Source organism: Megalopta genalis, chromosome 1 (assembly GCF_051020955.1).
Source record: "Megalopta genalis isolate 19385.01 chromosome 1, iyMegGena1_principal, whole genome shotgun sequence".
Classification (NCBI taxonomy): domain Eukaryota; kingdom Metazoa; phylum Arthropoda; class Insecta; order Hymenoptera; family Halictidae; genus Megalopta; species Megalopta genalis.
Window position 1 is genome coordinate 38,517,997 of NC_135013.1, and position 16,538 is coordinate 38,534,534.

Here is a 16,538-nt window from a genome sequence, read left to right on the forward strand (position 1 = left end):
TAATTTTAGTAATAAACGCATATTGTTGCCAAAAGTCTACATATAACTTTTTTCAAAATAAATACTCGATATTATTACCTAGATTTTTTTATTTATTTTTTACGTAACCAATGACTACATTCCTATAAAAAACGATTTTTTAAAATTCAAAACAAAAAATCATGCATTTAAGGGTTAATAACTTGAAAAAGTTTTACCAGCATTGTTGAATTTATCCTTTGCATTTACTATTTCTTAATCTACCCACGAGCTTCTGTCATAAATGCATAAAATCCAAAGTCCAAATATAGCTATGTACGTTGTGTGACGTTGCTTCGTTTCATTTTCAGCCACGATATCGTATGTTGTTCTGCTGCTCGCGCTCATTGCGTCGCAATGTTTTAATTTTACTTCGCGAATCAGAGTAAATTCGCGGATTCGCCGGATTCGAGTTACGTTAATTCGTGGTCATATAAAAATGTCGCGCTGTAGAGAGTCAAGAAAAGCTGAACAGACCCCGTAGTACTGTTCTGAACGCAAGTTAGAAACGCTCTCGGAAATATTCATTTGTAGCGCACAGCTGGAAATCAGTTTACGTTAACAAGCTTTGTGGGTCATCCGAAGTGGAAGTATCTCTGACGATCGGTGCCTGTCGGTATCTATCCCCAGGATGCAACCAGCGGAGCCCTCCGGATCGTGTAAGATTCGTATTATTGGAAGTTTGATGCTGTACGCTCGGCAATATCGTAACCGTGGCACCTGGGGAAACCATTTCCTCCTGGTAATTGAAATGTTCCTTATCCAATGGCCGTCCTTGGTAAGTTCGTCCGCAGTTCGATGTCCCCGGGGAAAGCGTAAACTCTCGTTCCCATGACTTCGATAGATGGGCATCACACGTTAATCACGTTGCCGGAGCGGAACGATGCGAAAAACGTTCGCCGCAAGCGTTGCGGCCATCGACCGCTGGCCGTAAATCGAAAATCCAAAGACGATTTCGCCGCAGCTTTAAACCCGCACGAAATCAAATATATTTGGTAATATGCGGGCAATTTAGGTGAGGTTTTCTCATGGTGCGAGGACACGAATTTCTTGCAAAACGGATTTATTATTCCTGGAATGGCTGTTATTATTCTATCGTTTGTATGATAGAATACTGACTTGTTCTACATCGATTAAATCGCAGCGGTTTTAAGGAAAATCTGGATTATTTATTTACTTTTATTTATTGCTTTAGGTACTTAATATTGTAATTACATGAAAATATATCTCGTCAAATCGAAATTGTTTATTTTTGAATAAAATCTTCGTCAATTTTGCGAAAGAAAATGACGAATCCCTAATTTATTCGAAAATAATACAATTTCGTTCGGATACAATTTTACACTACCTAAAAAATAGAAAAGATGGTACAAAACTTGGTTAATAATGTTCTTAAAGAATAAATCAGCTGACTTATAATTTTGTCCACCGCTGAAATTACATTATTATTCAAACGCAAATGGCTCATTGTGATACTGCATTTTTTAATACAAAATAAAATTATTAAAATATATTAAATATTACATTTTTATTGTTCAGAGTTATGGAGTCTCAGTATTCAGAGAAAGAGAGCACAGTAGCAGATTTTTGTAGATCATAAGCACACTTATTTTATCTTCCTATTAACATTGAGAAAAGATTTGATATTTGCGTCATAAGAAAATTTATATCGATAAAAGCAGCTCTGAAATTTACATTTTCGTTCACAAGAGATGTCGATTAAAATGCTAAATTGTTTTCACCAGCAAAAACGCCCGAAGTCCGTACAACAGGGCACAGTAATTGCCTCGTCCGGCCTAGCCAGTCTTCGCAGACAGAAATGAAAGGACGCAGTAATGCTCGACGCTCCATCGAGTATCAGAAGCATCCATGTTTGCATCCTACTCCGACCGGCCATCAGATTTTAGTAGCAGACTGTTTAAAATTCAGAGAAGCGCGCCGGGAGGTCTCGTTGGTATCTCGGCGAGGGCTGCGGGCTGAACTCGGCGTTCGGACCGCAGGATTCAATCACTGGTAAAGAGTTCCGGTGAAATGTTACTTTCACCTGGGAATTCCCCGGCGATCCCAGACATCGACCGCGGGGGCAAGATTGGATCGTTTTTGGCAAAGTCACGGAACAGTTTGATTCTTGGAGCGGATAGCACGGGCAGAACGAGTTGCCGGGGCCGCAAAGAAGTTCGCGGATATCGCAGGGAAAGCAACCTTGGATTGGGCCGGCTGGCAACCCTTTCACCGTTCCCATCCCTCCCGGTGCCTATGGTCCCTTTGAGGCTCGATCCTCGCTCTCGACGGTCGGTCATTCAACGGCCCCGTTCATTTGCGTCTCGGCGAAATTGGCTGCCAGTTATTCCGTGCTCCGCTACACTGATCGATTAAAGACGTATCGGCGGCCTCGAGGGCTCGGCCGAAGAAAAAGAGGGCTCCGATCGGGGGAAACGTTGGAGAGCAGCTCGCTGCGGAGAGATACACGTCGGCGAAGAGTCTGCAAAGGAAGGCGCCCAAGGATAAAGGGTTCCAAGGGGGTATATCGTTGGAAAAAGGAGAACGGTTCGTGCGAGCGAACGTCGAGCAAGAAAGCAGCGCGTCTGATCAAAGGGCCCTATACTACTCGCCGGAGTACAATCCGCGCGACACTTGCTGGATGAGACGTCCATTTTCATTACTTATTCTCGTTCAGACAACCTTTCGGCGTGTCTTAAACCTTGCGACACTTGTTTCACGAAGCATTGATCTCTACTACTTCCTTCCGTTTGCATGCGTACTGTGTTCCTTTCGAAGGCCTTTGAGCTCTCGGAACACACTGCATGGAGCACCGATTTCTGCTGCTTGCTTTCGTTTGCGTACCTGGGGCTTAGAGGAATCGGTACAGTACTTGTCCGATGAAATATTGATCTACGCCACTAGTTTTCAGATATAAAAGGCTACAGGAATTGTTCTGGTATAAAATAAAACAATGAAGCCTATCTACGGGTAGATACGTGCTAAACGAAGCCATGAAAACGAAGTAAACGATAAGATGAGTGGAAGGGCAAGACACTGAAAAATAAGAGCTACGCACTGAACAGTGAAACAAAGTGAGCACAAAGAAAGCTGCGAAGCACGACGAAGCATGTTTATACACAGGGTGCCTCATTCGAAATAACGCACACGATTACACCCCAAACTATAGTTTGTTTCAAACAATGTTTTAAATGAAGCTTATCTTGTTTTGGGGGTCGACATCCTTTAATTTAAATCTTCGCTAAACGTCTCAAAAGTTCCATCTTCCGTCGTTTCGTACGTAAACATAACAAGAACTCGCGCTAAGAAACAGGTAAAAATTAAACAGCATCGAATGATCTCTAACGAGCTTCGAAGACCAAAATATATTAGGTTAATGAATTGACGTTGAAATGCACTATCTGCTAAGTTAACAAAAATATACAGTTCCATTTAAAAAATCACTCTCACCTTGAAATTTCGCAAGCACGTCCACTCAGCAGGAAGGATGTTTCATCTTGAAACAGGGTAAAAGGTTCGTGTGAAACATTTCACGAAACGAGCTATAGTTTTGGCGATAATTGAGTGGCATCCGCTTCAAATGAGATATCCGGTATATTAACCATTTCACTGCTGTCTACTTATACCTATTGTAATATATTTTAGACTATAATAGATTATAACAGATACAGATGGACAGCAGTGACAAGGTTAATATACCGGGTATCCCATTTGTACTGGATTTAATTTATTATAGTATTTTATTATTATAGTATATATACATTTTTGTCCCAAAAATGTCTCGAAATCCGAAAGTGGCGGATTCCTCAGGTCATTTGAAGCAATTTCTTCCTTTAAAAAAATTTTCTCCGAGGCACCGTCTACGAGTTATTAAGGAAAAACAGTGACCAATGAGAAGCGAGCTCAGCTGGCGCCAGGCGACCGAGCCAATGAGCGGAACTGAGCTTCGTGCGCTGGTTGGCTAGGCCGCCTCGTGTCAGCCGTACTCAATTCTTATTGGTCACTGTTTTTTGTTAATAACTCATTAACGGTGTCTGGGAGAAAATTTTTGTAAAGGAAGAAGCTGCTTCAAATGATCTGAGGAACCCGCCATTTCCGAATTGCAAGACATTTCTGGGACACCCTGTATACTATAATAGATTAATTATATATAATATATTTCATCTATTATTATAATCTATTAAAGTATATATATTTTAATAGATTATAATAATAGATATAAAGTGGATTTAATCTACTATAGTATATATTATATATTTATATATACAGGGTGTTCCACAATTAGTTTAACAGCCGAAAATGAGGGGTAGCTGAGGTCTTTTGAAGTAACTTTTTCTTTTGCGAAAATGCGATCTGCGGCTTTGTTTACGAGTTATTAACGGAAAACAATGACCAATGAGAGGTGACGGCGCGAAGTTCGAGAAGCCCGCAGCACCAGGCTTTGACAGATGGTCGGGACGGACACGAGCCGCGTTCGAAGTATTGAACAAGGTTATGTCAAGGTTATTGATAATATTCTTCATATTTCTCTAACAAACATATCCCTTACGTCCTTTAACACGATTATTACTTATTAAATTAGCTTTGCGAATCATTCGTTGAACTGTGTTCGGACACGGAATTATTTAAATTAAAATATCATTTACGTACTTTGTCAATCTTCACTGTACACTTTGCTTAAAAATTTCATATGTTACACACAAGGTGTCACGCACACTAGAAAATTAAAACGGCCGTCACGCTTAAATAGCTTACTATTTCGGGTCCGAAAAATTAGTAAATATTCTTCAGACGTTCTAAAGTAAAGGTGAACAGCGTTTTTCTTAAAAATATCACTGTTACGTAGTAAAAAAAAATCCGCAAAGTTCTCGCTTCGTGATTTGTTCAATACTTCGAACGCGGCTCGATTCTGTCCCGACCATCTGTGAAAGCCTCGTGCTGCGGGCTCTCGATCTTCGCGCCGTCACCTCTCATTGGTCAGCGTTTTCCGTTAATAACTCGTGAACAAAGCCGCAGATCGCATTTTCGCAAAGGAAAAAGTTACTTCAAATGACCTCAGCTACCCCTCATTTTCGGCTGTTAAAATAATTGTGGAACACCCTGTATAATATATTTCATCTATTATTATAATCTATTAAAGTCTATAATATATCATAATGGGCATAATGGACATATGGCAAATATACGTCGGTAGCAGTAAAAAGGTTAAAAATGAAACGGAAAAAAGGAAGGGAAGATCAGCAGAACGTACGATCTCGTATGAAAACCGCAAGCGTTTTCAAGTTACATGAACCGGGCGTCTCGTGTTATGGCTCGCATAGCGGGATTTGTCTTCTCGCGGCGCGGCGGGTTCCGGCGAACGGGAACGACCCGCCCATTTAATCCGTGTCACGAGATTATTATATTTTACAGTGGCCGACCAGACATCGAGCGGATGATGCATGACCGGGAGTTGGTTAACGCATCCTCGGCCCGCTCCCCTCCGGCCGTGTAAATGGGACGGAGCGGTTCCGAGGGCGGTGCCACCCCCACACGAGTGGAAATCTGTTGATGACGCTTGACACGTTGAAAAACCGTGGATGACACGGCTCCCACTGCATGTTCGACACGGAATACCGTATACACGCGCGATAGAAAAAAAAAGGAAGAAAAAAACGCGTCGGCGTGTTTAAGCCATTACGGTCGCGTGTTGACATTATATTCCGCTGTTGCGAGTCAGATTCGACAGTGCATCCGCGAACACGACGACGTATTTCCTGTTTGCATTTTAAAAACATATTGCGCCGGCGTTTCCTCCACCCGCTGCGGCCCGAGTCGTTACGAGGCGCGTTACATCGGCAAAACACGCATAAATTTCGGCTGGTAGGCGAGGTCGAAATTTCGGGCGTGGATTAGATCAAGTGTCGTTCGCGAGATAGAAGGCATTCCGAGCCACGATCGCAGATTAAACTCCGGCGGAAATTAATAAACGGGATTAATCGTCCGCGCATTTTATTTACGCGGCGGCTCTCGCGAAAAAACGTCCGGGTAATTGAAACTCTTTATCAGCGGATTAAATTCGCCTTTTTACGGAGAACGGCGCGGCGTCAGATGTAATTTCGTAGGAGGTACCTGGGGGGGGGGGGGCCATGTTTCGTTCGCAAGAGGCGGAAAGAATGCAAATGCGCGGGGGACTTGGTGATTCCGAGGGCAAAGGTCATTCCATGGTAATACGTTTCTGGCGTTCGTCTGATTCAATCGTTCTTTTTATTCGGTCGCGACCCTCTTCTCACGGGTTTTTCATTTAGCACCGTCTTCGCCTCGTACTTTTAATGAATTATCGAAGCGGCCGCTCGGCGCTGTTCACATTTATGCTGATAATTGCGTAATGCGTATTCATGTAAGTATTTATACAAACTTCCATTATCTCGCCGCGTTTTCAATGCCGCGCGGCGAAATTGATTTCTATTTACGAATTCAATGGGAATGAAAATTAATTATATCGACTGAACCGGTACTATTTTGAACTCCATTTCGAAAATTCATTTGAGGATTACTCCGCATCGAAATTTCTAAACGTGTCTGCTCCATTTTTGAACGTTATGAATGCATAACTACTGAACGCGGTAACTACTTGTTATTCTCTAGGCGTTATAATTTACTTTCGTAATTATCTTACTGTTTCTCTTTTTAATTTGAATTGATAAAAAAAGATTAAAATTGTTGCCATACCGACCGCAGACAATTTCGAGAACGAAGTGTGTGCTACAATTATGATTCTATTTCCGATACTCAATCTGTCCGGAAAGGAACGATTGTTTCTCGATTTTTTTTTTAGATTTTCACGCATTTCATCCGAATAAAGATGGCCGCCCGATAGACGCGTGTCACGAATGAGGTAAATAGGGGTTGTCGTGTCCCGAAAATGCGCCGCTAAATTTCGATTTTGATCACTGACCCGCACGGTCGTGCGAAAAAAATCGACATTCGCGGAAATAACCGAATTTTCAGTTTCGATTATCGACAACGTGTCCCGGACAAGCTTTCCCGTAACACGTGATAAATATGAACACGGATTAAACGAGGCGAGCACGCGATGCTTGCCCGGGGAAATGATTTACATTAACGTTTAATGCGTTCAACTTCACCGTCCGCGCACGTCAGCATGAAATATCCGATGGCTGCCGTAAACTCTATAACTGATCGAAGAATTATTTTATAAAGCTCCGCGCGTTATTAATTATCGTCATTTGTGTGTCGCGCGGCCGTCATTCTGTTTGCCTGACGGAGCATCGAGATCCTCTCCTTATTTAATTGAAAGGCTTTCATTCATTGTTTCGTGAACGATTAACTCGTATCACTCGACTTCAAATATATTACCCATAAGTTTTTTATATCCATCGATTCAATTACATTGTACTCTTCCATCGTGTTAAACTTCTTGTCTCCATTTCACTTCCTGTCATATTACACTTATGCGAACGCGACGCATCTTTCCGCGAATTTTCCTCGAAAACGCAGCCTGAAATGCAGAAATGTCATCCTTTTCTTTCGACTTGCTTTTGCTTGCAGAACGTCTCTTCTTTCGGTCGCGACACCAGTTACTGACCACCCTGAATACGTCCCTGCTTCCCTAGCCCGGCCATTCACCGACCTACACTACTTGTTTGGACACAGATTCCCCGCATCACTCGTCTGATCAATAATTGATCCCCGCTGCCCGCGGAGTTCTAGATATTCTGAAATGTTGACAGGCTTTCTAACTTCGCACTTTTGGACACAACGCGTCATACAGAAAAATCTGTCGCTTATTATAAGTCATGAGCAGTCCAGAAAAATCTCCTTCGTTGATTCAATATTTCTAGGCACAACGTATATACAGAAAAGTCTGCCATTGCAGACTTTTCTATTGCAAATTGTAAGCATATGCAAAACAACGTCGATCTAAATAAACCACGGGTCATTAAGTGATCATTAAGTTCCTCATCATTCCTAATTGAAACCTCCGCGAAAGCTTCTCTTCCATTTTATGTTCGGCGCGCGCACGCCCGAAGGAAATCTAGGAGGAGCAGAATTTCCATTTCCGGTGATAACGCCCGGGAATGGAAATGTACGCGGGACATTATGGCCGACGACAAACATTTTTTTTTCTCTTCCGTTATTTGCAGGCAGTTACTCGGGAATGGGACCCTCTACTTCCCGCCGTTCCTCTCGCAGGATTTTCGCGCGGAGGTGCACAACGCAAGGTACAGATGCCGGGCGACCAGCTCCGTGGGGACAGTGCTGTCTCGGGAGGTTACCCTTCGTGCCGGTGAGTTGACAAGAAATCACTAAAATTTTCATTAACATCCTGTCGATGGAGGTACAAAATAATGGTACTTAGCTTGACGCGGGACGGCGCGCCATCCGTAACGAAAAAGGGCGATCAGTTTGACGTCGGATGGTGTCATCTGTAGATAAAACGAACATTTATTTCCTCTAGTAATTTTAAGAAACTGAAAGCTGTATAACAAGCTTCTTTAACCCTTAGCACTCCGAAACATTTTGCGATGTGCCTATCAGTATGATAATATGATGATATAAATAAAGGTTAATAATATAATGATAATAATAAAATAATATGACATATATATATTTACTAAAAGTTGAACAGAAATAAAAATCATGATACCGCTGTGAAATTTTATAGGAATTAATAAATAAAAGATATCGCGTTTTTATTTATGTATTTTACATGGTATGAATGATTTAGCATCGTGTGTGCGTAAACGTAAATGTCGCGAACTCGAGTGCCGGACTAACGACTGAACAGTGTTTGATAGATTTCGCGGCGAGTCGTCGAGGACACGAACGAAAGCGAAACGCGGCCGTTAGTGAGGCGAAAATAGTGCAAAATATTGCGTGGGTCTCGTTGCTCGGTCGTCACGTATTCCCTGTGCACGCGGACACAAGTCTCATTATCGTATCCCGCCGCGGCACTCATTAATTACTATGCTTTTTTCTTCGTGCCCGACAGTGAGATGGAAATATACGCGCGACACGCCACGCCAACGATATACGGTATCGCGAAAGTAATTACGTTTTTAGTGCCGAATGAAAAGGACGCGTCTGGCAGCGGTCATTATAACGGATTGTCTGTTTCTTGTCTTTTAATTAAACTGTGCTCCATATGCAGTCGCGATCGTTGTCGATGCGAAACGATTGCAAATTCTCGTATCATTCGTTTGTAATCTTTTCGTCAGAAATGTCGACGTCAAGATTGCACATTTCACTCAGGTAATTGCAGACATATAATTTGATCGCGTGCACAACAGGAAACCAAGGTAATATATTGTTCATTTTTCTTCTTGTTAAAGTTTTGGATTCAGAGTCTCGAGAGAAGTATAATTGGCCAAATAATCCAAGGAGGTAATATAAAACTCCTCGGCAAAAGTATTCGAACGCTTTTTAAAGCGCGATAACCTTTTCAAAATTGAACCAAATGACTCGAGTTCTTTTTAAAGGTTTCAGGAACTAGGTTACACCGTACAATGAATAAAATACTTTCTTTTTAAAATTTTTCATACTTTTTATTTCAATCTGGAACGAAAATTCGAGAAATCCGTTTCGCGGTTCTCGCGACGTATACGGAATATTCACGGCTGGCCGTTCGAAACCGACGAAACTGCGTTTCTCGCGTTATTAAAAATTGGTGAAGCTCCTCTTCCACCGGCCTCTCGATTAAATGTTTGGCCCCGGCGGTAGACAATGGGGGAACGTGCTAGGACGACCATTAGGTCGCAAGTGGCCGGCTTCGCGGCTTTCGTCGGCTATTCCCGGCTCGTTTCCGGAAGTGTTATCCGAGAGGCGTGATCGGTAAACACGGCACCTACTTACCAGACCGCATTGTCGCTAAACAAGCCGCAGGCGAGGCTGCCGTTACGGTTTTTGCGTGGATCTGCGGATCAATGTTGCAAGCTACGAAGCGGCGCTGTTACCTTAAGCACTTCCGCCCGGGGGAGAACTGGAATCGCGGATATTGTATTGGCTGCTTTTCCAGGCCGAGCTAACTTCTCCTCGGCTGATTATAAGAGAAAGCTGCTTAGCATAATCACCTGAATATTTAAGCAGTCTCGAGGCGAAGCTGCTTCTTCGGCCGCGCTGTAAATAAACCGCGAGTGCTCGGGAATCGAAGAAATTCCCTGGAAATCGGTCGATTTTTCTCGAGATCGATGGATTTTCCTCGAACTTGCTAGATTGTTCTGGGAATCGGTAGATCTTCCTCGAATTTAGTTGATTCTTCTCGAAATCTCTATATTCTTCTTCTCGAAATCGGTGGATCTTGCCCGACAATGGAGAAGAGAAGGTGAGAATCGTGTCGATTTTTCTCGAGATCGATGGATTTTCCTCGAACTTGCTAGATTGTTCTGGGAATCGGGAGATCTTCCTCGAATTTAGTTGATTCCTCTCGAAATCTCTAGATTCTTCTTCTCGAAATCGGTGGATCGATCTCGAAATCGTTGGATCTTGCCCGACAGCGGAGAAGAGAAGGTGAGAATCGTGTCGATTTTTCTCGAGATCGATGGATTTTCCTCGAACTTGCTAGATTGTTCTGGGAATCGGTAGATCTTCCTCGAATTTAGTTGATTCCTCTCGAAATCTTTAGATTCTTCTTCTCGAAATCGGTGGATCGATCTCGAAATCGTTGGATCTTACCCGATAGCGGAGAAGAGAAGGTGAGAATCGCGTCGATTTATCTCGAGATCGATGGATTTTCCTCGAACTTGCTAAATTGTTTTGGGAATCGGTAGATCTTCCTCGAATTTACTTGATTCCTCTCGAAATCTCTAGATTCTTCTTCTCGAAATCGGTGGATCGATCTCGAAATCGTTGGATCTTGCCCGACAGCGGAGAAGAGAATGTGAGAATCGATTTTTCTCGAGATCGATGGATTTTCCTCGAACTTGCTAGATTGTTCTGGGAATCGGTAGATCTTCCTCGAATTTAGTTGATTTCTCTCGAAATCTCTAGATTCTTCTTCTCGAAATCGGTGGATCGATCTCGAAATCGTTGGATCTTGCCCGACAGCGGAGAAGAGAAGGTGAGAATCGTGTAGATTTTTCTCGAGATCGATGGATTTTCTTCGAACTTGCTAGATTGTTCTGGGAATCGGTAGATCTTCCTCGAATTTAGTTGATTCCTCTCGAAATCTCTAGATTCTTCTCAAAATCGGTGGTTCGATCTCGAAATCGTTGGATCTTGCCCGACAGCGGAGAAGAGAAGGTGAGAATCGTGTCGATTTTTCTCGAGATCGATGGATTTTGCTCGAACTTGCTAGATTATTCTGGGAATCGGTAGATCTTCCTCGAATTTAGTTGATTCCTCTCGAAATCTCTAGATTCTTCTCAAAATCGGTGGTTCGATCTCGAAATCGTTGGATCTTGCCCGACAGCGGAGAAGAGAAGGTGAGAATCGTGTCCACGCGAGAGAAGTTTCCTTTGGCTCGGCAAACGGTGTGGGAAATTACCGGACACAATCGTGTGGGATTCTTCGCCGGCCAAACACAGGCTCCCGGTGCTCGTCCGATCAAACACAGAACTTATCCACGTCCTAACGGCATAGTTCTCGTGAACCAGTTGCCCGATTACAGGGCAACAGCGTCGCTTGTGCGGGTGCTTGTGCGGGTGCTCGTCCGTGAACCGCTCGTTCGATTGTAACGTCTTAGGTACACCGTCGTCTTACACCCCTGATCCGATCGAGTACCGATCTTCGTTACTTTCGCTCGATACGCTGTTGCTTTCCCACGATCTTCTATTCCGCCTCCAATCGACTGAGATCTCCCTCGTACAAGATCCGTTGGAATTGCGTCTGTTGGTCCTTTCCTGTCACGTTCGTCATCATTACATATTCAATGGTCGATGCCGGGGCAAGAGGAACGCGTGAATCTATTTATCCTGCAATTCGATTGGATCCGTGGGCGAGATTAAGAATGCTACACGAGAAGCGTTAAATACGGTCGTATGGTTCCGTAGTGTATTAGACGATGTATCCGATTAAGCACCGATCCGCGACGCTTCTATCATATAGCATTGGTTTGTACCACTTGCCCGATCAATTATCGATCTGCTCTACTTCCTTGATTGGGCACTGATCCGTGCTACTTGTCCGACTAGGCAGTAAGTCTCCGATTAGTTATTGATCTCTTCTACTTGTTCGGTTAGAGATGTACTACTTGACCGTCGGTCTGTACTACTTTTGTCCAATAAAGCGTCGAATGGAACTGCTTGCAGACTGTCGTTCCATGCTGCCTCTTTTCGCTGCCAGTTCATATTAGCACTTGCTTTCTGTTTCTATTTCCTGCCCAATGAATCGTTGATCCGCAGTACTGAATTCTTTCTAGGAAATACATACTTTTATTTTCCATTTCTATGTCGTAACAAGTCGGACCTGCAGTTGAATTATAACGTTAAGAATTAGTGATATTTGTTTCCAACATGCAGTAGTTATGTGTTTTGTTTGAAGTAACAGTCAATAATAGACATCTGAAGATGTTTCTGAAGTCCAAAATCAGTTACAGTCAACTATCTAGTACTTGTAATTGACAAAATTAATTCAATTAAATTCGAATTTGTGTAATTAACACTAGATTCATATCTTGATTTTCAAAGAGCTTTTTATTATATTGGGTAGTTCGGAAAGTTGTTTAGTTTTTCACAAAATTTTATTTTGTAAGGTCGTTAAAAGAACACTTGATTCAGTATTTTTCCAAATGTAAAACAATAAGATTTCAAAGCTACCAGAAAAATGTCGAAAAGTTTGCTTTTACTCGTAACATTTAAAAAATCGTCTTTCATTTTCTCGCGAAAAAACGAAGCAACTTTCCGAACGACCCTAATATTTGCCGCAAGTAACTCGTAAATGTATCTTTACACAATCTGAATAACTGTAAATTAACAAATTAATGACCCCTCGTTTCAACGGGTTCCGTAAACATAATGATAACGAATAAAAACTTCGTTTAAATCTGAATGATTGCAAATTAACAAATTAATGACCGCTCGTTTCAACGGGTTCCGTAAATTTAATGTTAACGAATAAAAAATTCGTTTAAATCATTAATCAACGAACGATCCTTAACTTCGTCTGGCAAAACACCGACTACTACCACTTCCACTCCATCTAACACGCACATAGGACGAACCTGCGATCCAAGCCACATCGAGTGGACTTTTTCTCTCCTTGGCATTGTCAAGTCGCAATTCCAGCATCTTTCTGTCGATAAACGTTGCTCGACGTAGTTTCGACGTTCTCGTCGGCGTCTTCTCGCCCTTTCCCGTCACGTTCGTGCTCTTCCCGTCCACGTAATCGATCCGGCGAAGACGGGAGCCCGAAAATTTATTTATCCATCGATACGGTTAGGCAGGCGGTCCTCGGGGGAGAGGAGGGTTTCTTGCGTACAATAAATGTCAATTACAGACACGGAACGTCGGCCGACGAACGTGACTGGCCGCGCCGTCTAAAAGTTCTCCCGAAGATCCCATTATGCCGGAAGCGTTGTAACGGACTGCGTTCCCACCGAGACATCTCCAGGTAAATACCGAAGGGAAAACGCTCGGTGAAAGCCGTTAAATTGTATCGGAGGAAGTTCGATTCGTGCTCGATGTCAGCCAGAAGTGCGAGCGACAAGAGAGAGTGAGAGAGAGAGAGAAAGAGAGAAAGAGAGAGAGAACGAGAGAGAGAGAGAGAGAGAGAGTGGAGAAACGAGACTCGTCCGTAGGAGCGAAATGTTGCTGCAACGGGACAAAACTTTGTCCGGCATGGGGTTTACGTGAGCCACCATTTAAATGGCTGATTTTAAGCCGACCGACGCCACCGGTGCATACAAAGCTACTCCCGCGGATGGCACCTGTACACAGAGCCACCGAAATTAGAAGGGAATTCGAAATCCTTCTATTTAAGTTCTACCCACCGCCGACTTCGATCCGACTCACACCCCCATTGAACGCCAATGAGTTCCAGCCCCTCACGGTGCTTGCCGTCGATTTTTTACTAGATTCGGTTCGTAAAGGCTTCTGGAGATACCATTCCTTCTCCCGTACACGTTTCTCCCCCGATTTTCGTAGCAGCAGCTTGCTTTTAGTTAGATTTCTCGTTGGAGACAGATGTTCTTTGCAGGGCTTATTGGAAGCGTTGGTATCCGTGTTCATTTAAAATATACTCGTCGTTGGACGGTGGATTTTTAAACTTTCGTGGAACTTACGCATTTCCGATATTGTATACAACAAATATTTTTAGCGATAGAAATGAATGGCATCGATCCTCTAACACTGTCTGATTCAAAGTTGAGTCTTCACTTACTTGTCCGACAAATGTTCGACGAAGTATCTAGATAGACTATGCGTCTGATAAAGTATTCGGTTGTTCTACTTTCTTAACCGAGGAATACGTGCTACGATCTGTGCGATCAAAGACTGGTTCGTGTTACTGGATGCGTCAATAATAAAAAATTTTGGACAACTATTCTCTTTAATTCTCGAACGGCGGACCTTTGACACAAACATAAAACTGAGAATGCTTAGAATCATTTATAATTTCATTTATAATTAATAGAATAATTGTAATTATAAATTCATTTATAATTAAATCAATATCATTTCTCTAATTTGTCAATTTCTTTCGATATATTTTCGAAGATGCTCTTTCTAGACAGGTTAATTTTTCTACAGATCTTGATAAAGCCTGCGAAAATATTAATCGATTGTCAGAAGCTGGAGAATCAAGTAACAATATTTATACTCGGGGTCCAACTGGACCCCATCCCCGCCGACCGAGTGTTAAGAAATATCCACGCCGGACCAAATAATGGGCTCGTACAACCGAGGACTTGCTTATTAGTTTTTCATTTTGCGAACGGTACGCGTATTTATCGCTAGGAATACGTATTCGTTGCTGAAAATACGTGTTTAACCAGTACGTATAAGAATTTTCCTCCGGCTTTTTAAATAGATTCTCCTTATGTGCGTTCCAATACAATGGTCGCGTAAGCCAGTATCACCGTGCAGAGAATAATATCACGATTCTTTTTCCATTCTCTTCCGGCCGCGTTGCCCCGGTGGATTTCGTTTCGTTGCTAAAATAAAATGAACCACGGAAAGACGGTGCCCCCGCTGCTAAGAACGCATTCGTTTTCGTGTCTTTCGTAAGCCGTTTATTTTAAGCACCTTATCCATTATTTGGGAACTCGCGTGGTTACTCTACGGTGGTCCAAGCACTCGACTGGATTAACCAGGATGCGAGCATTTGAATGCTGTCCGGTCTATTAGCGTCGGAAGCCCGAATAAAGAACGGAACGAAAGGGAAATCGAAAGAGAGAGAGAGAGATTCCGGCGCGGCGGTCGGATCGCGGGGACTCGAAAAGGAATACTCAATTAGAGAAAGGGCAAAGGTCGCCTGATCTCCGCGCGCTTTCCATCTCCGCGACCGGCTTGCTCATCTCGATGCACGGTGTCGCGAGTGAAAGGCCCCGGCTGTAGCAAAGAGCGATGCCGGGGCCGGACAAGGCTGAAAAGCGATGAGGAATTTATCTGAAATGACATCAGGGCGACCCTCGTCTCCGGCAAAGGACTTATTCCCGAAGAGGGGTAGGGGGCGGCCGGGGGCAGGCCGGTATTGTCTAAAAGGGGAACCGTGCTTCCCTTTTTCCACGGAACCACGTATCCCAAGCTCCGCGAGAAGCCAAGGGACCCTGGGAATATTCATCGAGCCGTGCCACTTTCGATGATGATCTCCGGCTGGAACGAGCCGACCAAAAGAGAGAGAGAGAGAGAGAGAGGGAGAGAGAGAGACCGAAAGCGTATTCATTGTTCTTTAAGAGATCAGTAATTAATTGATTCTCGGGTCATACGCTACCGCCGGGAGCTATCGGCATTCGCGATGCCAATTGAAATCGGTTGTTCCGTGCACTCGCGTCTACAACCAGTTCGCGAGGCTGGCTGCGTTCGTGTACTGCGGCTTATTTGATTTATTGTAGGCGATGCTGCCGGGTGTTAATTGGTCGATAATTGTCTGATAGAAGAATAGGTTGTGCTACTTGGTTCACTGTGTTCTAATTTAAATGGTTTCTAGGGCTCGTGAGGAGATAGCTTTTTAGTTTGCTCGTTTTGGAAATGATTCTAGAATGACGGGATATTGATTCTATTTTTTTATCATATTTTGATTTTAACGTGATATTTTTTTATTCTATTTGCTGATGATACGTAATACTTTGCTTGTTTCGGAAATGATTCTAGAATGACGGGATATTGATTCTATTTTTTGATCATATCTTGACTTTAACGTGATATCTTTTTATTCTATTTGCTGATCATACGTAATACTTTGTTGCTTGTTCCAGAAAGGGTATGAATGTGTATTACAGTTTAATAAAATTCTAGAATTTTTTTGGGGATAACTGTCTGACTACATTGATGCACTATATTGGTTTGTCGTTCGTTGATGTCTATTACTGATCAATGGAGAGCGGATCTTCATGCAAAATAAAAATTCTGTTGAATAATTGTATG

At 42.9% G+C, this 16,538-nt stretch overlaps 1 protein-coding gene across 6 annotated transcripts in view; it reads left to right on the plus strand.

The window, feature by feature from the left end:
* Dscam3 (Down syndrome cell adhesion molecule 3) overlaps positions 1-16,538 on the plus strand; it is a 346,778-nt gene that overhangs the window by 266,432 nt on the left and 63,808 nt on the right. For all 6 annotated transcript variants that reach the window (XM_033467267.2, XM_033467265.2, XM_033467262.2 and 3 more), the window contains exon 5: positions 8,166-8,308. In XM_033467267.2, the coding sequence (XP_033323158.1) occupies positions 8,166-8,308 (143 nt within the window). The remainder of the gene's footprint in view (positions 1-8,165; positions 8,309-16,538) is intronic.